General features: G+C 39.2%; 1 protein-coding gene across 4 annotated transcripts; it reads left to right on the top strand.

Moving 5' to 3' along the window:
* Positions 1-2,211: 2,211 nt before the first annotated feature.
* LRRC72 (leucine rich repeat containing 72) lies at positions 2,212-25,860 on the top strand. Of its 4 annotated transcripts, none has more exons than XM_072033574.1 (9): positions 2,213-2,307; positions 3,601-3,674; positions 7,055-7,124; positions 9,512-9,593; positions 11,115-11,228; positions 15,543-15,632; positions 17,769-17,930; positions 18,933-18,960; positions 21,011-25,860. In XM_072033574.1, the coding sequence occupies exons 1-9, from the start codon at positions 2,284-2,286 to the stop codon at positions 21,174-21,176; spliced, it is 810 nt and encodes a 269-aa protein (XP_071889675.1). In that variant the 5' UTR covers positions 2,213-2,283; the 3' UTR covers positions 21,177-25,860. The 4 variants fall into 4 exon arrangements, with proteins under 4 accessions (XP_071889676.1, XP_071889675.1, XP_027306693.1 ...); XM_027450892.3 differs by having other exon boundaries at positions 2,220-2,307; positions 17,766-17,930; XM_072033575.1 differs by lacking the exon at positions 15,543-15,632 and having other exon boundaries at positions 2,212-2,307; positions 17,766-17,930.
* The last annotated feature ends 2,102 nt before the right edge of the window (positions 25,861-27,962 follow it).

Raw genomic sequence — 27,962 nt, 5'->3', positions numbered from 1 at the left:
TTTTTCCTCCCCAGCTCATGGGATGAATTCCCTTTATCATTTAACGCCGTTAATAAGTTGTAACAAAACTCTCCCCACCACATTTTCCCAAGAGACAATAGATAATGTGGGGGACTGCATTAGGGGACACCCAAGCCCATATACAATGGTTCAGGAATGTGGAAAGAGATGGGGTTTGTTTTAAACCAGGTTTAACCTGAACTTTATTATCCAAAGCAAATATATTTTTCTGTAATGAGGTCTCTAAAGAGATGCAATGACAATCCCTCATGGTGTAGGGCTGAAGGGTATACATACTCAAACATCCAAGAATGCCTCTGAACTACCTCAGTGAATAAATGGTGTAACACTGTGGATCACATGAACTCTTATAGGTACCTAAGATTCTGGTGGTTTACACAGATCTCCTGAGCTGGCCTACCACCTTTGCCAGTAAAAACATAAGATGTGTGCTTCCCCTATCTTCATATCCTGTTATCACATATTTAAGATCACATTGTCTTGTTACAACTCTGCACCCATATATAAGCAAATATAGTATTTTCAGCACAGAAATATAATGAGGACTTTTTGGAAGAATGTATGTAGTAATTAAGTCATTACTCTGAATATCCCGAAGGGCAAGAATTCATTTATGCACAGCAATCCAGGAATATGTTTAAATAGGTTAGAGGACATGTGTTTTTGAAAAGGACAACACACAGGCAACAGAAAGTATGCTGATAGTGCAGTTTGTATACAGAAGTACTCGTTTTCTACCCAACTTCCTTTAACCTTACTTGGGATTTTAGGAGTCAACTTGCAGAAAGAGAAATAAAAAATAAAAAAAGGGTTAACTTTAATTTTAAACAATTTTATACATTTAGGCATATTAATTTTATATATTTAGGCATCCAGACTAAATCAATAGATATAGATTAATTTGTAACAGAGAGAAGCATCTCAACAAAATAAATCAAAACAAACTTCAGCACCTCAGCCAATGTATGTCACACCTTTACTGGAATGAAACAAAATACCTTCCAGAGGTTCCCTTTCTCTTCATACTTTAGATAAACATGATATGACAAGAAAATTCAGACCCTTGATAAGATGATTTTATTATGAATGCTGATTTTTTCTTTAATAACGATCTCGCCTTCCAAAATTCTAAAGTGGTAGCTTCATCTTGTTAATTGAAAATGCCGTGTTCCAACATAAAATAAAAAATATGGATCTGCGTACCAGTTTCTTCTTCTCAAGTACATTTCCTCTTTTTATGTTTTTAATACCCTAGAGATATTTTTAGAAGCTAAAATAAGTGATTAAAGACACTTCTGTTGTGTCAGTTTTATACTTTTAAGATGTCTAGGCTTTCTTATTTGAGGTTTCTACTTGTTTAAATCTAACTAGCTGAAATGGAAGCCACCCACACAATTTTTCTATGAAAATGAGATATTTGCAACATAATACTTGTACTGCAGTTCCATTCCTCCATCATATATACTACATTTAGTTTCAGTGGTCTGAACAAGCAAAGGCATGCACATAATTAATTCCATGAGGGACAGCTTATTCATACACTCGCACACACAACTCTTGCTCTTTGTATATCAGTTGCACATAATTTACAATGGCTATTTCTGCTAACTTGAGTACTCTGTAAATTAAATTCTAAATAAAGCTCCAAGTTTTCAGACTTATTTTTCTTGTAGCGCCATCAAACATTTTCTATTGTCCTACATGCACATTAGTGCACGCACACACCCTGGAAAGGGCTTTTTCTATTCTTCAGCTTGTGCTATGTAGTAAAATGGTTTTAAAAATAAAATGGCAACAGTTGCTTGCACATGTGGATGTCATAAACATTTTGTGTTACGTTACAATCCAGCTCAATCAAATGCATTTTAGCAGCAGCGGGCATGGGAGTGGATATGGAATGCATTTTCTTAGACACGAAGGTGATTTGTAAGTTGCAAACGGGTAACACATACGGTGCGTATTAGTTGTAAGCTCACAAATGTTCTCCTGGTGACATGCATATATGTATGTAGGGTCTGCATTTAAAGCAAATAGGAAGGTAGTTAGGAAAAGAGCCCATTTTTTCCCGGGATTATAACAGAATAGTGCCCAGGAAATCTCCTGGAGGAGATCTCACAGAGGCAGAGCAGCACTCTCCCTGAGCCTTTGCGGCCCCGAGGCCTCCCGCAGGGCCCCCAACCTCACAGCCCCACAGCCGCCCCCTCCCCGCGGCTGCCCGGCCCTGCCGCGCCCCGGTCGCCTAGGAGCGAGCGCAGCTCTAAAATGGCGGCGGCCGGCGGCGGGCAGGTGAGCCCCTTCCCGCCTCTCGGCGGGGCCGCCTGACGGGGAGCTCGGGGCGCGGAGGAGGTGGGGAAGTGGCAAGTGCCGGGCCCGGAGGAATGGCAGGCGCAGGGCGCTTCCCTTTCTTCCCGTGCACAGGGGTTGAAAGCCTCCTCTGGGGTTTCTGGTCCGAAGTAGGTGCGTGGTTCCTGGCTGCGTGCCTGGCAGCTGGCCCCTGCTGCAAATCTCCAAGGACGGGCGTTTCTTTGGGGGGATGTGGTACAGCTGCTGTGCTCTCAGCAGCTTTTCTTTTTCTGTCTGCGGATGTTGTGGGCCATTTGGACAGCATTTTCTCCTACCTGACAGCTGGGAGCTGTATCAAGTTCCTGGAGAAGTGGCAACTATGTCCAGCCACCAGCTGTGCTGAGTAAAGGCTGGTGCACCCTACGGGTCCCACTAGCTCTGTGCTTGCCCCACTGGGAAAGCACCACAGCTTCAGCCCATTTGCAAGTGTATCCAAAGTTACCTTATGTCAACCCAATGACCCCAGAGCATGCTCCAAAACTCATTGCGTGCCTAACACAGGCTGCTCTAGCCATACCCATCAGTACTTCCAAGTTTGCAAAGTCCAATTTGCAATTTCATGTTAGAGGCAAGAGTGATATTAAAGGACATTGGGCATTTACTAAAGCCGTTAAATGTTTTACTGCTATGTTGCTTTTTATCAGCTGCTGGAATTTGAGATCCATAATACTCATGCTACTAGGATTGCTTTTACAAATTATGGCACATAAGCTCTATATTCTGAAAATGATATTTGTGCCTACATTTTTCAAAATTAAATAGACATGTAGAGTTTTCTGGATGTGTAGAATCATAGAATAGCTCGGGTTGGAAGGGACCTTAAGGATCAGCCAGTTCCAACCCCCCAGATAATTTTAAAAAGTCATGTGTGTAAAATAAATTTGCATATTCATTGCAAGGTAAGCTGTTCTCATGTTGAACACCTGTACTGTTTTGGCTGACATGAGTTGAGAAGCCCGTTCTCTAGCCGACCTCTGTTTTCATATATCTATGAGCTGTGGGTCTCTATAGAAAACTGGAGTAACATAACTGTTGATGTATTTTTTATCAATTAAAAATAGAAACTGCCAATTTGATACCTCTTTATCCGCCTTAGACTATGCTGTAGTTTGCGAGGTGCTGTGATTCATACATTAATTTTGGCATGTGTATTAATTTAGACACTGAATATATATATGTTATAATGTAATTAATTATGCAGTATCTTTTGCTGACAAATGTACTGTGTACTGTCAGGCAGTAGAAAAACAGCTGAAGATCTGTGGCTTTAAGCGGAATATCGATGTCTTAGTATTGTATCTGGCTGGACAGTAAGTAAAATGTTTCTTCAGCTTTTACTAAAAATGGAGCACGTGGTAAATGGTAACCTTTCATAGCTCTTTCCATCTCTGAACATCATTTATATGTGAATTCTCAGTAAATCATATTTATACCTAGTCCATACATGTTGTGCAAGAAGAAATGGTATAGATATATATGGATGTAGATAACAGAACTGCATTCCCAATGAAGTAGTTAAATGCCTCAGCCCTAGACACACAGTCCTCTAGCAACCCAGCATTGCTTGAGGGTCGGTAAGTTCATAGAGTTTTGCGTGAACTTCTACCAAGGGAACAGAGACGTGAAGCTTAATGGGCTGATCTCTACCTGTTCTAACTAGCTTGTAAAGCTGGGTGAAAGACTGTCAAGAAAGCAAACGCAAAAACACAGGACCTGCCCAGTCTGAGAACTGCCAAATTTCTGACCTCCCTGAAGAAATCTGTTGTTGCAATAGCAAAACTCATTGGTAGCACCTTTGAAATTACCTGCATCACTACCATTAAGAATTGAAAGGAGGGCAGGGCAACATGAAGTGAGCACGAGAACACTTGTTTGGAGCTGACAGCACTGATCAGAGAAGTGATCTCCTCAGTGAACTTTATGAAGCAGCTTAAGAGATAGGGCAGGTGAGGAGAATAAACCATGCAAAGTGAAGGAAGGTAAAGCTTTCACGAACCTGTGGGTGATCTAGGTTGATAGAGTGATATGCTGTAGGATGAACATGCTGAGAGGCTACTGTAGAGAGATGGATACATGACAGGACATACTTCAAAGTTTTTGAAAAGCATACTTTGAATTTCTGGCCAGGGCACAATTCCAACTGTTGCATACCTGTCTGCAGCCTCACAACTGTGTCTAGTGTTTGTATTGTTGATATATGTAAAGAACTAATGTAGTTGAATAATTCAGGGACAAGGTTTTAAAAGTCTCCAGGTTTTATGAATAAAAAAAAAAGCGTTACAGGATTTCAGTGATTTAAGTGGAAATTAAGTGCCCTTGAAAGTCTCCACGTGTCCACTGGTATGTCTGAATTCCTTAGCACATCTCTCGATTTACACCATGAAAGAATTTGATGCTCCGTGAAAAGAAAATATGAAGCTTATAGTTACTGTTAAAGTATTATAATCTTTATTAACTTTATTATAGAAAGAAGAAAACACAGAAAATCCAAGTAAGGAAGAAATTTAAATAGAAATGTACAAGATGCATCCATATATTTTTTAAACAATATGATAAAATTAATCTAATGCATATGTGTAAAATATTAAGACTATATATATACAATCTTAAGAAGCACATTTTCTGATGTTAAATAATTAAATATATGCCCTCATTGGCTTTGAAATACTTTTTTTGTGTGTGGAATAAAAAAATGAATAAAAAGAAATTACCAGATGGCAGATACAGAAGTGATCTGTCTTTAAACCATCATCTTTCTCAAAATGGTTTAATGGGAAGACAGATCACTTCTGTAGCTGGCTTCTTTGATGACTGGAGAGAACCTATTTCCTTTTATTCTATACCAATTTATATAAACCTTGAATCTCAGCCAATCTCAGTATCAGATCATGCCTCCTTAACTGTTGATTTGACATATATTTCTGTTGGCTAAAGTACGAAGAAAATTAAAAAATAATAATGAAATTCAATCAAACTAGAGGGAACAAAATTGTGTTTTTAAACCACTGCTGTTAAAGGGACATGAAAAAATTTACTTTTCAACACTGAAAGCTGTCATCCTAAGAAAACTGATTAACTTAGCAGTAGGTAGGAGTAGAGGGCTGGAGGCCAGAAAGTATCAGTTTGTAAGAGACATACAAAGTCTGGAAGGCATACGGAAAGGGACAGGCTCCTTTAGAGGAATTAAACTCTACCTGGGGCAAATTAAATGCCTTAATACCAGGGGAAAAAAAAGAAAAAAAAACACACACACATACACACACACACAAAAAAAAAAAAAAAAAAAAAAACACAGATCAAGGCTTGGATATAGTAGAGATGAGGCTGTTAAAAGAGAGGAGTAAAGCCAATTAAAATGTAAATCTGTAAACTAAGTGTAGAAATGCAATGACAAAGAATATGAGGAGATTTGGGCTTTGCTATCTGAAAAGTAGTTCAGGGGTGTACAGGTAAAGCTATACAGAAAAAATATAAAATAGTTCTGTAAGAGCTCTGGATGTCCCGTCAGCATTCAAGTGATTATCTTTAGTACTTACAGTAATGTACTTGCTTGTGACAATAAAATAAACACATAAATATGCGATCAGCATGGAATAATCTGATTGTCAGAAATACGGGAGAATAAAATTACAGCAGATGGACTGTGTGGGGTTTGCTCTTGACTTTTTTTCAAAAACAAGATCAGAAAAAGTGTCCACTCCTCCTTTGTATGTGGTGGGTTTGTTGGAAAAAAAAAAAAAAACACATGGGAAAAGAGACTAGGTTTCATAGCTGGAACACAAGCAAATTGAGTTAGGCTGCTAATGTGAGGTTAATTCTTTCCAATGCTATTAAGTCTTTCAGAAACACCCTGGTGCTGCAAGATATTCAAATCAACACAAAGTTTTATTATGTCAATTAAAATTGTAAACATCATCTATAATTATTTGACAGGAAATCAATAATATTTATTTAAAACAACAAAACCCAGCAACAATTAGTGAAATTACTCAGCAGCTCACCCGTATTCTCTGGTTAGTAGGTAATTTATTACTTATAGTACACTAGCAAGCTCAGCTTCAACGTGCTACATACAATTAACCAAAACCCCCTACAAGCAGAGACTACCAGCTTCAGTGAACATGCAGTTTCATGTAAAACAAGACTGCTAATGAGTATGAGGAAATACGAAAGTTTATACAGCAGAGTAAAGGGGTGAAAAAAAGATAAAAGATTTCACAGTGTGCATTAATACAAAAAATAAGAAATGTACAGTGATGTGCTAAGTGTCTTTCTTTCATCTCTGGCACTGTGGTTGGAGAATCTGTGTTGTACCTAAGACAGCTCTCTTTTTACATTTGTTGCCCTCTAGGATGCAAAAATCCTCCTCCTGTGTTCTGAAGAGAATTTTAACAAGCTGCAAAGTAGATGAGACTCATACTCCCTGGAAAATAAATGCTGTTATGGAAAAATAATTTGTAACTGAGTTCATTCCAATTTCTTTACCACCTGCTGCTTTGTTATGCTTTCAGGTGTTTATAATGCATACATTGTTTCTCACTTTTACTCTGTGTGTCTTTCCCTGCTATAATTTCTACAGAATTGTTGCTTTTTAGTGTTTGCATATTATTTATAAAAAAAATATATTTTTTTTTAAGTCAGTAAGCACAATGAATATTAAGAATTTTGTTACTTTATTTTCTTCCACCAGAGGACTAAGAAGTATTCCAAGTCTATCACGCTTTCATAGGTTGAGGTACTTGTGGATTAACAACAATAAGGTAATAAAGCATACCTTTAAAAAGCAGAACAATGCATTAACATTCCCTGTTTATTTCATCACAGTTTTCCTAACATAAAATATGATTTTAGTATCTAGCAAATTTAACTGATTTATATAAGACAGTTTTGAAGAAACCATTGTTTTACATTAGAGTATAAGCTGATTTTTTTTTTTTACATATCTCATTTATAAATCCCATGAATTCAAGGAGCTGAGTTTTTGTGCTAATGTATTAGCAATAAAAAGACAGATTAGGTACACTTAGAACTATGCTATTGGAAAAGTTGCTTGATACCATACTGATACCTGAGGCCTAGGAGAGCATTTTCCAGTGTAGCTCATAGCAAGTGTTCTCTGCCCACCACAGTGGGCAGCTTTTGGAACAGAATCACAGAATCACAGAATTTCTAGGTTGGAAGAGACCTCAAGATCATCGAGTCCAACCTCTAACCTAACACTAACAGTCCCCGCTAAACCGTATCCCTAACTTTAAGGTATTCTTAAAGAAACTTAGGGTTTTTCTAGTTCTTCAGGAAAGGAGTGGACTGCAGGAAATGCATAGGTCCTTCATTGTGCCCTTCCAGACATGCCTGGCTTGTTTCCTTGCAGGCTGGCAGCTGAGGTGAGACTCCTTTCTGCTGTCACGCACATGAGTGACATAAAACCCTTTCAAATTTGCTCCCACCTGCACACAACAAGTAGCACTGCCATGCTAAGATGGATGCAATGTCTTCTGTCATTATGCAGGCTATAATGTCATCTAAACGTGTTTGAATTAAGAGACTTTGCTGGGCAAGTGACTAGAGTTTGACAATGAGCCACCGTAAATTCTGTTATATGGTCCTAAGACAGTTATTCAGACTATGAGCCATACTTTCTCCATCTGTGCAAATCCAGATCATAGCAATTATAAGTACGAGTTCTAAGACAATGCTCTGTAAAAATCTCCAGACACTACATTTTTCAGCCAAGTCTAGAATTATCTCATTTAGAAATCTCCAAATACATATCCAACCTTCCCCATTAGCCACTGGTAATTAAAAAAAAAAAAAAAAAAAAAGGCTGGAGCCTGCTTTTAAATTTATTATTTTACAGTAGTTTACATGATTTTTACAAAGGGTGCAAGTTCTTAAAGCACCGTAAGTGCTTGCTCAGGTAAATAAGTAGCAATGTGAGCAGCAGGAAAAAAAAAAAAAAAAAAAAAAAAACAGCATTCCATGTAATTTAGGAGTGTATGTATATCTGCTGCCCCAGGCTAACATCAATTATATAGCATGTTATGTAGACTTCGTTGAAAGACCTGTGGTTATCCAACTGTTTTCAAAAAAAGCAAAAATATGGATATGTGAAAAGGTTGAACTAAACCCACAGGTATAAGGCTTTCCCTTTTACTTCTAAAGGGCACTAAAGAATAAGGAGAAATGGCCTGATGACTAAGCAGAGATGAACTGGTTGATCAGTAAAAGATAAATAAATCTGATTTTTGCATAGGTCTTACTCTCCTACTTATGCTGTAACAAAAATCATTCATTCAATGTTCTGCATAACTTGTGGAAAAAAAAATATTTTCTGTATAAACTGTGGAGAAGCCACGAAATGGCTGTTCTGAGAAGACTTCAGCTAATAGGGGAAACACATTTTTCTGAACTTCAAAGAGCTAAACACTTTAAATTTCCTTTAAGAACACATTACAACAATTTTATCACAAAAAGTAAACTTAAGATGATCTTAAAACAAACTTGTCAAAGGTAGAGAAGTGCCGCTATATACAATAGGTATGTGTATCATAGTATCATAGAATCATAGAATATCCCGAGTTGGAAGGGACCCTTAAGGATCATCAAATCCAACTCCTGGCACTGCACAGGTCTACCCAAAAGTTTAGACCATGTGACTAAGTGCACAGTCCAAACGCTTCTTAAATTCATACAGGCTTGGTGCAGTGACGACATCCCTGGGGAGCCTGTTCCAGTGTGCAACCACCCTCTCGGTGAAGAACCTCTTCCTGATGTCCAGCCTAAACTTTCCCTGTCTCAGCTTAACAGTTTCCGTGGGTCCTATCACTGGTGTTTACAGAGAATAGGTCACCTGCCTCTTCACTGGCCCTTGTGAGGAAGTTGTAGACTGTGATGAGGTCTCCCTTCAGTAGTGTAGGCCCTACACTACACATGGTACAATAATCATTGTGAAGAATGATTTTAGTTTAAGAATGCTGTTACAATGGTGAGCTTGCTACCCAATTGTATATACTTTACCTTGCACTCAAGTCAAGACTGATCACTAAAAACTTCTTAGAGTATGCCAGTTTTCAGATAGGCTGCGTTTATACTTCTCCAAAGTTAAATTCAGAATGACATATAGAAGTTTTCCTAACTCTAATTTCAGATCCAAGATTTAACTTTCTTGAAGAAAAACTACTGCTTGACTGAACTATATCTCAATGACAATGAGATCACAGATATATCAGGTACAAATCTTCCCTTTTCAGATTATTGGACAGAAACCTATACCTTAGGTTCCATGTATTGGCATTCAAATTTTTAACAGTGGACTACAGCTAGTAACTTAATGGTTGAAAGCTCCCATGTATGAGTAAATGTTAATTATTTTCTTCCAATGTACTTGAGTGGCTGTAACTAATAGCCAATATCAAGTTTATGTTGGTCTATGGGAATGAAATATCATTCACTTTAATGTCAGGCAATTGTAAAATATTTTTGATCTAGCATGACCATATTTTATATTCAAGATGGATATGCAAAGTTCTTTTTACATCTAGTGATTTGTAGTCCTCTTGCTGACCAGGCACTGCATAAGCTGATAAAACCTTCTGGGAGCCATTTATGTTTACGTGATGAAAAACTGATTGCAGTGCTAACGGACTTAGCATGAAAATAAAAGAACAATAAATTAATGAGATGTCCCACTTCTAATGCAGGTTAAGGTTCTGCAGTTTCTTTATGATGCAGTTATACTTACAATCAGAAGTATTTTGCAAAGTTACTGCAAAACCATTTTATTCTAAAATTCAAACTTTATCCTATCCATCTATTTAATTTTTGCTTGCTTGTATAGATTAAAGTATCTATTTCAGACCAGTGAATTTCTAAATGAAAAGCCCAAAACCTAAATAATAAACCTGTGTATTTTAGATGTTCTAAATGCTAATATTTTACTCTTCTCAGTCCCTATAAACTGTTCAGATAATAAATGATGTTGTTTAGTTCTTGTGAGATTTTGTGAAAAATGAATGTTTGAAAGAAACATTGAATGAAAGACATGAGAGACATTACAGTAGATACCAACATATGTGCTATCAGAAGGGCAGGTGTCATCAGCAGAAAAATGTAGATGAGAAAAAATTATGTAGAAATTGGAAAATGAGATGTCTAAACCTGATGTGGTGTGATGATGTGAATATATAGTCTATATAGTATATATATATACTATAGTATATAGTATATATAGCAACAACAGTTATTTGGAATAACTTTTAAAATACATTTATAATAACTTGAACTATTTTCTACAGCATATGCAATGCATTGCTTGTAAGGCAAATGTAATATTAGCTAAGGATAAAAGGAAGCAAAGAGGAATTAATCAAAGATCACTGGGACATCGGAGGAAGGAAGGGATACAGGAAGGGAGGAAGAAGGCAGTTGATGTTGATTTGTTGAGGCAAGAGTGATGGAGACAAATGGAAAGAACTGGAGCAAAAAAAAAACAACAGTGAGGCATATGTTTAATGATGTGACTAGAAAGACAGAAGAGATATTGAAATCTCTGATAGTGTTTGGTTTTTTTTCCCCTCTTTTTTTTTTTCTATTCTCATGCAAGGTGTTATAAATATGCAGACCTAGGTGGACAACTAGAATGTCAAATATAGTGTGCAACATAAAATAATTATTTAATAAATACAATGAAATATGTTGAAAATATTTATTTTTCATTTCATTTCATTTCATTTCATTTCATTTCATTTCAGGTGCTCTGAAACACTTGTGCGCACTACAGATTCTGTTGCTTCATAACAACCAGTTAAAACAACTTGGCAAAACAGTGAAGGAATTAAAAGGAATAATAAGCCTGCAGACCCTAAGTAATAACTTATTTCTATTTTGCAGAACACAAGTAGTAGTTTTTTAGTGTATCTTCCCATGATGTTTCTTGTCTATTTCTGCATCATTTGCCAATAGCTTTTGAAGCTAATTATCAATTTCAACCAAATGTGACCGAAGAAAGAGATCTGTAAAGCATGACAATTCCACAGAGAGTACTGCTACTACAGAAAAAACTGCTCAGTGAGTTCAAAAGTTAACTGCTTTTGGCTGTTGGCTAGCCAGTCTCTGGGATGAGTAGTGTGGAGGCAGTCAAAGCAGTTTGTAAGGGAACGTGGGAGTACACTGCTCACAGAGGTGAAGGGAGACGAAAAACTGATGTTATTGCTGTTGAGAGTGTGAGGAAGGTTATAGAACCCAAATTCCTGTCTTGTTAATTACATCGCTTGGATAACTTATATTCTACAATTTTTTGGTAGAATCTATGGATTTCCAGAGTCTAAGGTATTAGTCTTTAGATATTAAGTATAATAGTATCTGTGGTATAATTTTTGGTGTACTGATTGGAAATAAAAGTCGCATAGGATCTGAAATTTGAAATTAAATGATACAAGACAGTGCTGTCACTACTGAGTTACACTGTAAGGAGTAGCCTTCAGGGAAGTAGGATTATATGTTATTAACCTGTTGAAAATGTGAGTGTAAACAGTTTTTTTTTTTCATGGTTCCTAAATGAATGTTGTCTTTGGACATGCCAAACTCTCAGTACTTTGAGAAAACAGGAAATTAGTTTCATGTCTTATCACAGTTAATGGAGGCGAGCGTCATCAAACCATACCTCTTTATGCATTCAAAAACTGAATTTTTGACTGCAGGAAAGGAAAAATGGCTTGAAAATTATATTTTTAATTGAACTTGATGTTGGTCTAAAATTCACAAACAAATCAAATGTTTAGGAAGACAACATGCCAGCAAAATCATTATTTTTTTTGTTATGGGCAAAACTGAAAAATAGTCCATGTAAGAATGCAGTTGTTTGAAGTGATTAGGCAAAGTCTGGACAGACATCCTATGTATGAATGGTGCTGTCAGTTGAATTTAATGTTATAGCTCTGCCAATTAATATGTTGCTTCATAAAACACAGCAAGTTTGTTGTGCTTTTTGCAGTTGTCTATGGGAAATAAAGAGAAATAGTTAAAGTACTGCTGAGTTATTATGAGTGGCAGTCACAAAGACACCATGAAAACTGGATGGATATTGAACTGGTCACTGCTATGGAAAAGCAATTATTTAAAAGTACTATCAAACAGAATACATAGAGTAAGCTGGTCTGCCCTGATTAAAATGTTATTAAGTTCAAAGATATGAGAGTAAATGCAAACCATTGGAAGAAACTTAATAATCTGCTTTACAGTCATTCCTTGCTAAGCTTTCAAAAATTTGTCAGTGCCTTTGCTTCAAAGAAATTAGATAGTACTGAGTTCTCAGATTAACAGTACTACAGTAGTTTAATAAAATACATTATCATACATGTATTTGAAGTAAATGACAGCAATAAATGAACAAAATAAATTTTGAAAGCGATATCCTATTACTGTAGCATTTATTTGCCTGTCTGCAGAGTTCAGAAACGTGAGATGGGTGCCGCATTTGGGCTGTGTATCTTTCAAAAGGCCTGTGCCCATATTTAGCTTTATAAAATAAAAACTGTTTTGGAAATGGGAAGGTTCTCACTGTTGTGAAGTAGATCTTTTTGAGATTTATTTATTTATGTATTTGTTTATTTATTTATTAGCTGGACAATTTGATAAAAAAAGTAAAACAACTTGCAAACCTTCAATAGAACTTCCGGAAAATTAATATTTAATTATTGTGTAGCACTGGTGGACATTAGAATTGTTAAAATGGGGCAGTCTAATACGCTATTATTGGGCACTTCAGAAGCAACATTCAGCTACCAGAATGTTGCATTTCTCTTTCTTAAGGCTCTCGTGATTTTTAGCCCCTGCACTGCAATGGAGTTGAAGCATAACAGCATTCTTCATCACACAGTTAGGGAAGACAGTCAGCTTCTAAAGATTTACTGGATAGGTTGTTCAAAACTGCAGCCTTTTGGGAGATACAGAGGGATTCTTTATGGGCTCACCTTGTGCTCCCATCTCTGCTTTGGAATCCAAGATTTTTGTTATGTACTCTGTAAATTGCCTCAGCTGATTTATTATCCACAACTGATAACATCTTGCTGCCAGTCCTCAGAAAACTTGTTTTGTTCTTCACTGTGTTTCTACCACAATAGTTCCTTTCTGCCCCGTGTGGGACAGGCACACTGTTTTCCTACAGTCTCAGTTGAGAAAACAGACAAAACTGTGGAGGAAGAAAGTATTATCCCTAATTTGTAGGATGAAAATTACATGACTTTGACTAGAAAGTAGATAGCAGAGCCCAAAATTGATCCCAGATGTTTTGTAAAATAAGACCATCTTGATCCATACAATGGCTGGATTTATTTTAAGAACAAGCAGCAGAAAAATTTGTATAGTATAAAAAAACCCCACCAGTCAGTACTGGGGAGGAGGGATGTGCTCCAAGTAGCATCCAGGTTCAGAAGGACTTAGTATCAAACCCTCTTTGTGTCTTGGAAAAATCTCTCTTGAATTGCCATTCCATTCCAGTACTACTTGAAACACAAAACTTGCTAGCTTTTAGAGAAATTTCTGAACCATTTTTCTGTCTGGAATGCTATCACATATTGTCTTGACTCAAAAACAGACTTATCAGACATCTACCTAATGTTATTTCAAATTAACACCACCTAGAAAAAATGGCTGCGCACTACTGTGTTCAATAAAAATGTAACTTTCTTTTGCTGCCACCTTGTGGCTTTTTTACTACTTCCATATACACTGATTTTGTCGAAAAGTCATTAAAGAATTAAAAATTTTAATTTCTTCTCTCTATACATGAACAGACATTTTCTGCGTAAAAGATGTCAATTCCTCTTTCCAGACAGACTGAGCCCTCAAAACAGTCGGGCAGTACCATCAAACACAGAGCCCTCTTTGGCAGTCAAACCATCCTGAAGAATAAAAAATGACACCCGTTCTCAAAGCTGTGTAGAATATTTCCAGATTTCTTTCTTCTTTTAGTATCCCTGAAATATCAGAACCCTTATTTTTGTCTGTAATGCCATCTTTCCCTACATGCAGAAATTACATAAATGAGAGGACTTTTTGTCCTATAATGAATATTAGCCACAGCCTCTCCTCCAACAGAACAGTGTAGAAGTTGTCAAAATTATTAACTTTAAAAGATTTTTTTTTTTTTTGCCTGCTCTGATCTTAAGGTAGAAACCTTCTGATTTTTTTTTACTTTACTGTCCAACTGGAATAGTATTCGTGTAAGGAGAATGCAGCATTATTATGTTTTTAATTTTGAAAACAAACAAACAAAACACTTTTTTTTTCCTGTTTTCTGATTTGGGAATGAGCCAATTTCTGCTTTAATCAACCTCAGATATCATTTGCATGAACCAAACCAAATCTGGCATGTAAGCTAGGTGAATGTTCCACATCTGTACAAAGCAGCAGCACAGGGCTGATACCTGCCTCTGTGGTGCAATTTTAGTCAAGTTGCTAATGGGCTTTCGAAGCTTAGGGCCTCGCCTCTTAATGAAAGTTGGTGGCATCCAGGTTCCAGGAGCTTAGGCCCTTTTAAACATTTTAGTCTTTAGGTTTCTGAGTTTTCAAAAACTCGTCTTCCATTGGTACATCAGAAAACTGAGTGTCTACATTTTATATTGCATCTGTAATGTTAAATTGCAATCTGTAATTGCAATCTGTAAGATGCAATATAACTTTATATCAGCTCTGACAAAGCCTTTGGAATCCTGAAGCTCATCTTTTTGCAATTAACTCTCTCCCTCCCTTCAAATTTTGTCTTATCTTTAAGCCATCACACCTAAAAGACTACTACAATTTAAAATAGGCATCACCTAACAATACACAATAAAATCAAAGGCAAGTACTTAGTGGTTTTGTCTGTAAGTTGTAAAAAACACAAAAAAGCTTCAAAGGCTCATCGTGCATAATGGCACCTTTATTTGGTTCTTGCCTGTGGTATTTTGCATCCTGTGCAATAAGCCACTTCTTGCAGTCTGTGCTCAGCTGAGTAATTTTGTCTGTGTAAAGAAACTGCTTTATTTACCTACTATAAAAATAATTTGAATTAATACTATTTTGTACAAAATTTTTGGCAACTATTATTATTTAATTTCCCCATCTTGCTAAGTTTGTTGTTTTTCTTTTATTCTTTTGTTGGTGGTGTTGGTGTTGTTTATTTTGTATATATTTTGCAGACTTATTCCATAACCCTCTCGCACATGATCCAGACTACCGCCTTTACGTGATACACTTCCTTCCTTCAGTACAGCTGCTTGACAGGAAATGTAAGAATTGCTTTTCTCTTTTCATGGAGATTGTTGCTTTTGATTTTAATCCATTTGGAAAAAATAAGTGAATCAATTTCTTCAAGTTTTTATATGCATTTGTTGATACAGCAAAAGATCTGATGAACTGGTAGCTATTTTGTGCAAGGTTTTTCATGCAAATTGGCATAAACAGTTGTATGGCATAAACAGTTTACTTTGTCAAACATTTTTTATTTCTGTCTTTTTCTATTTGACTTATGTATATTTATCCTGTAGTTGGTCTGTATATTTGGGGGTAAGAGATAAAAGCCATAGTTAAGAAACACCTACCTACATTTTGTATGCATATGAACCTGTACATGAGTATATCTACATACACCTACCTACCAGGAGTTGGACTCAGTGATCCTTGTGGGTCCCTTCCCACTCCAGATATTCTATAATTCTATATGAATTCTATGTGCATTCAGACTAGTATATTTACAAGTGATCCTGTGTACTTAGATATGGATAATATTCTCAGGTGTCTGTACGCTTCTGTACAGTTTAAATGCTTACGTGCGCATTTCCTGATAAGATCCATACTGACCAAGCTGTCAAATATAAATCTTCATGAATCATCAGGAGATCTTTCACAGCTGTACATGCTACTGAAAAAATAATGATCTTGAGAACAGACAGATGATAAATCAATGAACATGACAGTGGAGCCAGGAACTTAGCTTTGTGATTTTGTCTTCGGTGTTGGGAGAGCCATGTGGTTCACTGGGAAGCACTGTGAGAGGTGTTGATTCGTACCCCAGCTATTCCTCATAAAAAACAATGAGGAGAAACAACAACATCGTCTTGAAAACCTGCTCCCAGTCTCTAGGAGAAACAGGATGCAGGACTTGAGATGGCAACCACATTACTTTCTGCATGGGCTGGCAGGTTGCACAGCTCCGTCATAAACGAAAACTGGTGGGTGGGACACCGTATGTGTCAGGGGTTAGTGAGCTGCTAGATTTGACCATAGCCATTTGTCTACACATTCATCTTGTACACTGGTAACTGTACCTCCAGTCTCTTCGATATTTGGGCTGGTGTTACACCTGTGCTTAGCACTTCCATCAGACAATTTTACTATGATCATTTTTGGCTAGGGTGGGGTGACTGCAGGTAAACCTGCTGGAAAATACATATGGCATTTACAGTTCTGGAAACATTTCCATAAAACTTCATGGACTTCTCTCTTCAATACACCCATACTGTAATTAGTCTTGGATTAGGACTTGAGGCATTAATTTGTACCAAGCCATTCCCTGGACTTTCTGTTTAGTGAACTATTTCTTTAACGTTACAAAGACTGTACTGTTAAATAAAATGTTCCCTTTTTTGTGTTAAATGGAAAATGTTCTGGCTGCGGAACATTCCCACAGCTCTGTCCTGGCTGTCTGCTTTACACAGGACACATGCTCATACTTCTGTTACCTCCAGGCATGGCTACTGCAGTTCCTTTCTAATTAGTCCCCCAGACACCACGACTTAAAAACTCCCCAGAATTCAAAATGTTTCTGCCAGAGTTATGCTCTAAACCTGCAGCTCACTTCTATTTCCTATCTGAAGTGCTGGATTAGCATGCAGTTTAAATCATGAAAGTTAAAATCCCCTATTTGACTTAGGGTCTCAATCTCTTTCTTTAAACTGTAAAGTTACTTTTTAAGTAAAGTGCAAAACAAGAAAACATGAAGCGTTTCTTTGGATTGCGGTCCTACAGTTTTCTCTGTAACTGAGGGATGGGAATTGAACTGATTTTGAAGCAGGATTTGTTTTCACTATTCATACAGAAGCTTCCAAGTCTTTAGTAACTTCTACAGTAGGTCTCATTTAAATGGTAATGGAGAGACTTGCTTTCTAGTTTCTTGGTTTAAAACGCCTGATCCTACTGCATCTGAAACAAATACTTGATTTTATTTGACAGGGCTTCACTGCAGAGCCATAGGAAGTATCACTCCACAGTCCCATTCTGAATCATGGTGAAATCATGCAGTTACAGTGCAATTGTTGTCAAACTCTGTACAAAATAATGGGGATCGCCTTCTGCATGCACATAGTTGATACCAGACTTTTAAGTTGATAGAAATAGTATTTTTTTAATATCCCTTTTAACAGCAGTTACACAAAGAGAAAGGGAGTCAGCATTTCATCTTTATAGCTGTGAGCTGTCTTGTGTTATGGAGTCAATAGCTTTTGGAAAGAGAGTAAATACACCGCTGGGGACCGCCATGGGAGGCAGCAGAGGTGCTCAACCAGCCAGAAGACTGATGATGGCCCCAGGTAATAAAAAATTTATAATAAAAAAAAATGAGAGCATACACTTTTGAGTGATTTGAATTAGAAGAAAAGTTATTTTCATTCTTTACAACTTTAAAGTTCTTTACATTCATCTGATAAAAAGTTGTTGTCTTTAGTAGTAAAATATAAATGCATCAGGAACTCAACCAAACTGCTTCAAGTCAGGAGCACTGGTGGCAACAGCCAACAAATGATTCCTTTGCCTGTGTCTATTGTGACAAATACGCTTTTGCCACTCCCTGTAGTTACAGAACTGTTTTAAGATAGCTGAACAAACAGCATTTTTTTTCAATATGTATCTTTCTGTTTTGTTGTTGTTTGTTTTTGCCTTTTGTTTTTTTTTTTTTTTTAACTTTTGTTTAGTTAAAACATTTCAATATACTACTGTGCTGACTTGGTGATCAACATCATAGAGTTTTGATGCCCTCTAGTGCTTTTATAAAATAATCTCTTGAAGAATTTATTTCCTCCTAGTGATGTTAATTTTGCATATCTTGCCTAGTTTTGTAAGCAGAGTCCTGTTTATGTTTTCCAAGCTAAGACTGTTTTAATGATGTCTGGTAATAGCATATAAAGTAATTTTTAAAGAGTCCTGAAAACATTCACAGCTGTAAGACTGTGTAAGGTCCTGGCACAAGAAAGCAGGTGAGTACCATCCATAACCTTGTGACTTGTATCATGGGACCTTTCAGAACAGACCTTGGATTTCCACACAATACTGTCTGTCTTCTGTGAAAGAAGAAAAAAAAAAAGCACAGAAATGTTTATCTAGGGAAAATAAAATATGACAACTACATAAGCTTAAAAAGAACTAGGTATTTGTTTCTGCAGTAATTGAATAAAAGATGATATTACACATTTCAAATCTTTTGCTGGTTTTTAGTTAATTTGAACTAAAAAGTATTTTAGGATCAGGATGGTAATCCTCAGCTAATCAAACTGCTGTGTAGACATTACTGTCTTAATTTGAACTTTTTCTTACAGATTGTGAATTTGGAAATCACACAAATAAGTATGTATTTTTTTCTATACTTTTTTGTTTCTTTTTCTTTTGTATTTCAGAAACATTTAATTATTTTCCTCTTCCTGTACATAAAATAAACCCTAACAGAAGGAAAAAAACAGTAAAAATAATCTTTCAAAATTTTTTCTGGTCTTTTGTATTTAACATAGTTATAACTCTGCATTATTCTGATATGGCAGCCTACTCACTGCTGTTTTAAATTTAATATTGAAAGATATTCCAGGTATATAAAAATGCTATTTATTTATAAGATCAAATACCGATTGCTAGAAAAAGCGTGCCTGAAGCATTACTGCATCAGAATAGCTGTTTTGTCTTGTGGCATTAACAACTTTCTCCTGGCTGGCTGTCCAGTAATACACACAGTCTGGAAAATATTACTTACCTGTAGAAGGATTTTTATTATTTTTAGTCTATAGTTGATGTTATATTTCAACATCATAGAAATAAATGTAAAACTCACTTCTGTTATCTCTGTGCCTAGACTGAGGCAGTATAATGGCCGCATTTTAATGCAATGAAATTTTAAAATGCTATCTTTATAAGGCATATTTACAATCTTAAGATATCGGGTTTGTTTATACTTTCTGGTTTCATACATCAAAATATTTGTAAGATGTATTAAAGGAAATAAAAAAGCCTACACATAGAATTCATAGATTCACGCAGTCATAGAATTTTTTAGGTTGGAAAAGACCACTAAGATCATCTAGTCCAACCTTTAACCTAGTACTGCCAAGTCCACCACATCTACACGTTTTTTGAAGACCTCCACGAATGGTGACTCAACTACTTCCCTGGGCAGATTATTCTAATACTTCACAACCCTTTCAGTGAAGAAATTTCTCCTAATAGCCAACCTAAACCTCCCCTGTTGCAACTTAAGGCCATTTCCCCTCATCTTAACACTTGGTGCATGGGAGAAGAGCCCAATCCTCACCTCGCTATAGCCTCCTTTAAGGTAATTGTAGGGCGTGATAAAGTCTCCCCTGAGCCTCCTTTTTTCCAGGCTAAACAACCCCAGTTCCCTCAGCTGCTCTTCATAAGCCTTGTAGCTTCTAGACCTTTCAACAGCTTTGTTGCCCTTCTTTGGACACGATTTCCCTTCTTTAGACAGTATGATGATTTCCTTTAACAACTTGATTTTGTATACCTAATTACTTTGAGTACAGCTCTTTACAATCAGCCTAATTTATGTTCAAAAATTATTTCCTGCTTTCAGTGGAGTTAGTTGTCCTCATAGATACAATGTACAGTTTCCTCTCCATCTTACTTATGTAGATGCTTAGGCTTTACAAGGTACCTGAGTATTTAACAAAGTGCTATACTCAGTGGGAATAGTCACATGATTTCTGTTAGGTATGTGTTACTACAGCTACACATGTGTGAAATAAGTTCTTACAAAATCAGTTTTTAATACTGCATCTGAGTCTAAATTTTTTTGGTCTAACATGAAGCCTGTGTCAATTCTGAACTGATGTTGCAAGTCTGCTGCTTCTCTCTCCCAGACTGCAGCTGTGGCGGGATACCTGAACAACACAAGTTCTTGGTGTTCTGTGTTCACTGTTCTGGATTCATTTGCATGGTGGCTATTTAAAAGACCCATGCTGAAATAAAACTTGCATTTGCATTAATGGATATCATATCACTATGAAATCATAAAATACACAGTTAGTTTCATGATTTACACTTCTAAGAATCAGAACATGAAAATGTACAACAATTATACTTTTCATGAAAAAGAAGCACTGAAAACAAAATAGCAAATTCAAGTCTGCCTTAAATGTATTTTAAATAATTTATTGCATGATTTTTTTTCCTTAGAGTCCTGTGATTCTGAACTTCTCTAGTTTTGTTTTGCTTTTTAAAAATTTGGTGACAGAAGGAAACCTTCCAAAATTAATTTTTTTTAAATCCTCGCTGTTAGTATCATCGTGACTTCTACCTTCATTTTCTACACAAAGTGTGCTTAGTAAGTTAGCTCCAAATGAGTTTGGAAACACTGAGATAATTTACATTTGATTTGTTCTTTTTGCAGAGTTCCATTTGAGAACCCTGAAGATGCTGTTTTACTACGGGCAATGACAAGATCTGTAATGGTATTTTCCTCTCTTGACTGGAACAAAGTATCCACCTGTCGAGAAAGACGTCTTGAAAACAAAGCAGAAGATTCCCCTGAGAAGCTGACAATCCAATTCAGATGACTGCTTTCTTGCTTAAGAAAAAAGTCACTCCTCTGGTCTAGAGCAGATATAAACTTCTTACATAAGTTAATATCTCTATAACAGAAGTACACCAAACCCCACATCCAATTAAATGAACTTCCAGCAACAAAAAGTATTAGTGTAACATTCCTTTTATTATCAAATACATGTATATTATGTGGAGAGTCACGAAATAAAGAAATCAAATGATAAATAGTGGCAATGTTACAATAAAAGATGTTTGAAATGCAATTCTTACCATGCTTCTGTCTGTTACCACAAATTATTAAAGCCAAAATAGAAGCCAATTTTTTAAGAAATTAAGGATGAATTACTTTATTCTTTACCATTTCTACTGGCTAATATTGACTTACTATGTTCACTACTAGTAATTTGGGTTCCTCCGTCAAAATAGATATCAGATAAACCTCATTAAGCTTTTCTAATTTCTTAGAGGAGTTGAAGTTCCAATTTGCTGATTTGTGAGCTGCATGAATTCACCAAAAGTTCTTAGTTTTATGAGGATGCTGCGTTGGGTCTCACTGCTGTGGAGCCAGGAGCTCTTAAGTGCTGAAATCTGGCTCTTGTCTCTGGCTGCTCATATTCCCCCAGGATGCGGGCCTCTATTTAGCAGTCCTTGTGGAGACGGGGCATATCACATGAAGCGCACTGGTCCCAGCCTGCTGCCAGTGCTGTAGCAATACACCTGATGCTTTTGGCTTCTCTAGGCAGTTACCACAAAGGGAGCCAGCAGGCAATGTGTATGCAGATGTAAAGTAATACATTTCCTCACATCTTTCCTTCTCCATTCTGCCAAAGGCTTACTTTCAGTCAATGCTATCTGACATATCAAAGCCCTTCTTCAGCCCGGGGCTTGTCTTCTGAGTTCCTTTTTTTTTTTTGTCCTCAGCTAGCACTGAGTCACGAAGCAGTCTAGGCTGGCAGGGATCTGTGGGTCCAACCCCTGTTGAAAGCAGGGCCTGACATTAGGTTATCCAGCATCCTGTCAAGACAAGTCAAATATTTCCAGGGAGGGTGAGACCACCACTTCTTGGCAACCTCTGGCAGTGTTTGTTTAATTGCAATCCCGAGCAACTTTCTCATATCCAGATGGAATTCTGCCTGCAACAACGTGGGCCTGTTGGCTCTTGTCCCGTCATTGTGCATCTCCATCAAGATGGTTCATCATCTCTGTAGCTACCTCTAGGTGTTATAAGATTATATCTCTCCAAGTCGTCCTTTCTCTGGAGTTGAACAAACTCCTCCAGCTCTCAGATAACCATGATGGCACACTAGCTGGAAGCTCTCTTGTTTTTTAATGTCTCTCTTGGTCCAGGTTGACCAAAACTGGACACAGTATTCCAGGTGTGGCCTAACAAGTGCCAAGTCAGGTGGAATAATTACACCCTCGGCCTGCTGACTATACTTTTGTCTTTACCTTCAGTGCTGCCAGGGCATACTGCTGGCTCAGGGGCAGCTTGCTGCCCGCCAGGACTTCCAGGTGCTTTTCAACAGACCCAGACAAATCCCAGCCTGTACCGCTGCTTGATATTATTCCATCCCAGATACAGGACTTCATCCTTTGTTAAACCTTGTAATTCCTTTCACCTTTTTGATGTTAGATTCCTTCCTTTTTGATTTCAGCTTCCTTATTTTTCTTGCTTAAAGCTGTATGCATTTTCTAAATGCCCTTAAATCATCCTCATCTCTGAGATTTTAAAAGGTAGATCAACACCTTGGTAGGTTTCAAGAACGTTTAATTTCTCAAATAGAGTAAGTTTACAGAGAAGCTAGATCAAATAATCCCTAGATTGTCTGGGTCTTTTGAACTCTTACAGCTGGCTGTGCTCACAGAGGTAGTCTGCAATGTAATAACTTCATAGCAGCAATTTCACAATCCCAGAATCTGTAGATTCACATCAGATTTCACATGTCATAATTGACACGGAAAAGGCTGAATTTAATGTTTTCTCTGAAAGCAGACTGCACCCCACATGGAAATGGGAGCTCAGTTAGTAAGCAATGTCACTTCAGAGTAAATTTCATTGATTTCAAAGTTTTGGATCAAATCAGAGGCACAGTATTTCTGGCCTGCAGTATTTCTTTTGTCCCTATCTTCTTTTGCTTAAAGAAAAATCAAAGTGAAATTTCCTATTTTAAAGTTTTCTGCTTAGAAAATTCTGGAATGCAAAACATGAATTTTATTATAGAACCTTTTTTAACAACTAACAACTTCATTTTCCCCAAAGAATATAGATTTTGAAAACAACAACAAAAAAACATTTCACATGAGTAAATCTTAAAGGATTTTAACTGTACTTCTTGTAATCTTCTTGAGCATACAGATGGGCTCAAAGATGACTGAGTTACTTTACAGTTATATGGTCTTTGATGGTGAAAAGTCCAACAAAACCTCTAGAGTTTTGGCCCTCTCACTGTTGCACACAAATGTCCCAGGAATACAGAGTAAAAAAGCAAACAAAACATCCTATCATGGCATCCAGAAGCCCTTCATTGTAGTATTTGCTGCTTGTTCACACCTGTAGTTTGTAAGTGTTGGATGCTGTCAAGCAAACCACAAGTCAGTAGAAATACTGATTGTCAAATCAACCTTACTCACTAAGCAGGGCTTTCCATTACACTCCTCCATGTGAGCTTTGTAAAAAGGTCTGTGTTTTACAGTCATTAGTGAAAAGGCGCGTTTGCTACTTATGTACATGTACAAAGTACTCAAATTACAAAAGTAATTTCAAATTTTGCTGAAAATTTCCCTTCATTAGATGAAGAAAATCCTTGAATATCTAACTGCACCACAGAATCACAGAATCACAGAATTGTCTAGGTTGGAAGAGACCTCAAGATCATCGAGTCCAACCTCTGACCTAACACTAACAAGTCCTCCACTAAAACAGGTCACTAAGTTCAACATCTAAACGTCTTTTAAAGACCTCCAGGGATGGTGACTCCACCACTTTCCTGGGCAGCCCATTCCAATGCCTCACAACCCTCTTGGTAAAGAAGTTTTTCCTAATATCCAACCTAAAACACCCCTCGTGCAACTTTAGGCCGTTCCCCCTTGTCCTGTCACCAGGCACATGGGAGAATAGACCAACACCCACCTCGCTACAGCCTCCTTTAATGAAATTATAAAGAGCAATAAGGTCGCCCCTGATCCTCCTTTTCTCTAGGCTGAACAAGCCCAGCTCCCTCAGCCGCTCCTTGTAGGACTTGTTCTCCAGACCCCTCAACAGCTTCGTCGCCCTTCTCTGAACTCCCTCAAGCACCTCGATGTCCTTCTTGTAGTGAGGGGCCCAAAACTGAACACAGTACTTGAGGTGCGGCCTCACCAGAGCCGAGTACAGAGGGACAATCACTTCCCTAGCCCTGCTGGTCACACTGCTTCTTATACAAGCCAGGATGCTGTTGGCCTTGGCCACCTGAGCACACTGCTGGCTCATATTCAGCTGATTGTCCACCAATACTCCCCGTGTCCTTCTCCGCCTGGCAGCTCTCCAACCACTCATCTCCCAGCCTGTAGCTCTGCTTGGGGTTATTGTGCCCCAGGTGCAGGACCCAGCACTTGGCCTTGTTGAACTTCATGCAGTTGACCTCAGCCCATTGGTGCAGCCTATCCAGATCCTCCTGCAGAGCCTTCCTACCCTCGAGCAGATCGACACATGCACCTAACTTGGTGTCATCTGCGAACTTCCTGAGGGTGCACTCGATCCCCTCATCCAGATCACCAATAAAGATATTAAAGAGGACCGGCCCCAGTACCACGATCGAGAAGATTTCCTTCTTGAAGAGTGCCCAGCCTTCCTGGACTCCTCTGCCCTTCAGAACTGCCTCCCAAGGGACTCTACCAACCAGCGTCCTGAACAGTTCAAAGTCGGCACTCCGGAAGTCCAATACAGAGGTTTAACTGGTCCCCTTCCTGGCTTCTCCAAGAACGGAGAACTCTACCATTTCATGGTCACTCTGCCCAAGACAGTTTCCAACCACCACATCTCCCACCAGTCCTTCTCTGTTTGTGAAGAGAAGGTCTAACGTGGCACTTCCCCTGGCAGGCTCACTAACCAGCTGTGTCAGGAAGCTATCTTCCACGCTCTCCAGAAACCTCCTAGACTGCTTTCTCTGGGCTGTGTTGTGCTTCCAGGGTATATCTGGGAAGTTAAAGTCCCCCACAAGAACAAGCACTGACGATTTCACAACTTTTGTCAGCTGCCTGTAGAACTCCTCATCAGTCTCCTCATCCTGGTTCAGTGGTCTATAACAGACCCCCACCAGGATGCTTGCCTTGTTGGCCTTCCCACTGATCCTAACCCATAGGGACTCAACTTTATCATTCCCAGCCTCAAGTTCCGCGACATCAAAACTCTCTCTGATATAGAGAGCCACACAACCACCCCTCCCATGCTGCCTGTCCCTTCTGAAGAGCCTATAGCCAGACATTGCAGCACTCCAGTCATGAGAGTGGTCCCACCATGTTTCCGTGATGGCAACCAAGTTGTAGCCTACCTGCCACACGATGGCTTCCAGCTCCTCCTGTTTGTTACCCATGCTGCGTGCATTGGTGTAGATGCACTTCAGTTGGGCCATTGCCTTCTCTCCCAGCCTTGCCATTGTTACCCCTGGTACAGCTCTAACAAGCCTTACTTCAGCCCTGTCCCCCTTCTCACCTAGTTTAAAGCCTTCTCAATGAGCCCTGCCAGCTCCTGGACCAGGATACATTTTCCCCTTAGAGATAGGGACCCATCTGTGGCCATCAGGCCGGGTGCCGAGTAAAGTGCCCCATGGTCAAAAAAAAACAAACTTCCTGTGTTGGCACCAGCCTCTGAGCCACGTGTTTATCAGGTGGGCTTTCCATGTCCTCTCTGTACCCCTCCCTGTCACCGTAGGGATGGACAAAACACCACCTGTACTCCCGCTCCATCCACTAACCGTCCCAGTCCCCTAAAGTCCCGTTTGATAGCCTTCAGGCTTCTGTCTTCAATGTCATCACTGCCAGCCTGCACTATTAAAAGAGGATAATAATCAGAGGGGTGAACCAGGTTGGGAAGCTTTCTGGCAATGTCCCTGACCCTGGCCCCAGAGGCAGCAGACTTCCCTACGGGTAGGGTCAGGCTGACAAATAGGTCCCTCTGTTCCCCTGAGAAGGGAATCGCCCACAACAATCACCCTTCTTTCTGTCCTGGTGGAGGCTGTCCTGAGGCATGGAGTCGACTTCCTCGCCTTTGGCATCCTCCTGGGTAGACTTTCTACCTCTTCCTCAGCTACTGGTCTCTCAAGCTCCAGGGCCTCAAACCTGTTGCGTAAGGGCACCTGGGAAGGTGGGGCCGGTGGGGGGGGCATCGCCTGGGATGTCGAGCAGGGACCTGTCTCCATTCCTCCTCAACTCCTAGGTCCCCTGCCTCTGCCCGACAGCAGCAGGGCAGGGGGCCCACCCCCATTTGGGGTGTCTCACTCTGGTACCTGTCCTTCAGGCCGCGCAGGGAGTCGCTCCACAAGTCTATCTCCTGCTCACACTCCCTGATATTCCTCAACCTCTCGACCTCCTCCTCGAGTTCTGCCATGAGGCGGATCAGGTCATCCACCTGTTCGCACCTCACGCACAGTCTCTCTGCCCCCCGCAGGTGGTAGCAACAGGCTCAGGCACTCCCTGCACCCGGAGACCTGAACTGCCGCAGTTTTGAGCAGGCAGTCGGTCTGGGTGTGTACAGACTTCCTGGAGAGCGCACTGTGCCTGGTGTCCACCATCGCAGCTGAGCTAGCGCTAGACCGCCGTTAGAGGAGGTGTTGGTATGGGCGGGGGGTAGTGCTCTGCCCTGCCTGCTCGCCCTGCCTGCGCCAACTGCCGCGCCTCTCCCTTCTGAGGCGTCACGCGCTGTGTGCCCGTCCTGGTCGCCGCGCTCCCTAGGGGCAGCGTTTGACCGGCCGGGGAGGGGGCGCTGCTGGCTCCGCCTCCGCCTCGTTGTCGCCTCGTTCCCCTCCCTGGCGAGAGCTGCCGGGCCCTGGCGGCTCCCTCGAGCGGGTTCGGTGACGGAGAAATGAGCCCTGCCTGGCCGATCCCCCGCTCCGCTGCACAACGCGTCTGCCCCGGAGCCGATCGCCTCGGCAAGTAATCAGTAATGGAAAGTGATTTGAATGTGCATTTTCAGTTCACTAGAAGATATACTTAGTTTTAGAAGCTTGTTTTGACGTTCCTAATTCAGATTTTCCAGAAGGCAATAGAAAGAGTACATATTAAAAAAAAAATAGCCTTGAAGTGAATTAGGAAACAAGTACTGTGGTTCAGCAGGCTGTACACATGCACAGCTGCCACGTCCTTGTATCTAGCAAAGAGCTGGAAAAGCAGAAGGGAGGACTTCATGTTTCCTAGAAAGCAAGGTCAGTGGAGAGGAAAAAAAGTCTTGTGACTCGTATACCCCTGAAGACGCAAGAGCTATCTCTTGGCTTTGCACTCCACAGCTGTCTTGTCACTTAAAACCTTGCTTAATGAATCAGGAAATTTTATGTTAATTTTCGTTCTACATTAAGCTCTGTATCAGTAATGTCATGTGAGATGTTTCTTCCAATTCACGATTGTACAAGGGCTCCTCATTATCTGAAGTGTATGCAGAACTTATCGTCTTTTCCCAACAGAAAAGCTGCCACCAGCTCAAGCTGAGGAAGGCTGAAGTAGCTCTCTTCTGAGGCCACCAGGGCCTTAATTTGTATTGCTTTTGTTCTGAGATTCACTGCAAAGGGAATGAAGCATGGCATCCTCTGCTCATAACGATTCAGAAC

The sequence above is a fragment of the Anas platyrhynchos genome, chromosome 2 (genome assembly GCF_047663525.1).
Source record: "Anas platyrhynchos isolate ZD024472 breed Pekin duck chromosome 2, IASCAAS_PekinDuck_T2T, whole genome shotgun sequence".
NCBI lineage: Eukaryota > Metazoa > Chordata > Aves > Anseriformes > Anatidae > Anas > Anas platyrhynchos.
The sequence above is the reverse complement of the archived record's forward strand: the minus strand, read 5'-3'. Positions and strand labels throughout refer to the sequence as shown.

Coding starts and splice junctions, on each gene's coding strand:
- LRRC72 (XM_027450892.3), top strand. CDS start 2,284: ATGGCGGCGGCCGGCGGCGGGCAG. Junction 9,594..11,114: donor TGAGATCACAGATATATCAG/GTACAAATCTTC, acceptor ATTTCATTTCAG/GTGCTCTGAAACACTTGTGC. Junction 17,931..18,932: donor AAGACTGATGATGGCCCCAG/GTAATAAAAAAT, acceptor TTTTTCTTACAG/ATTGTGAATTTGGAAATCAC.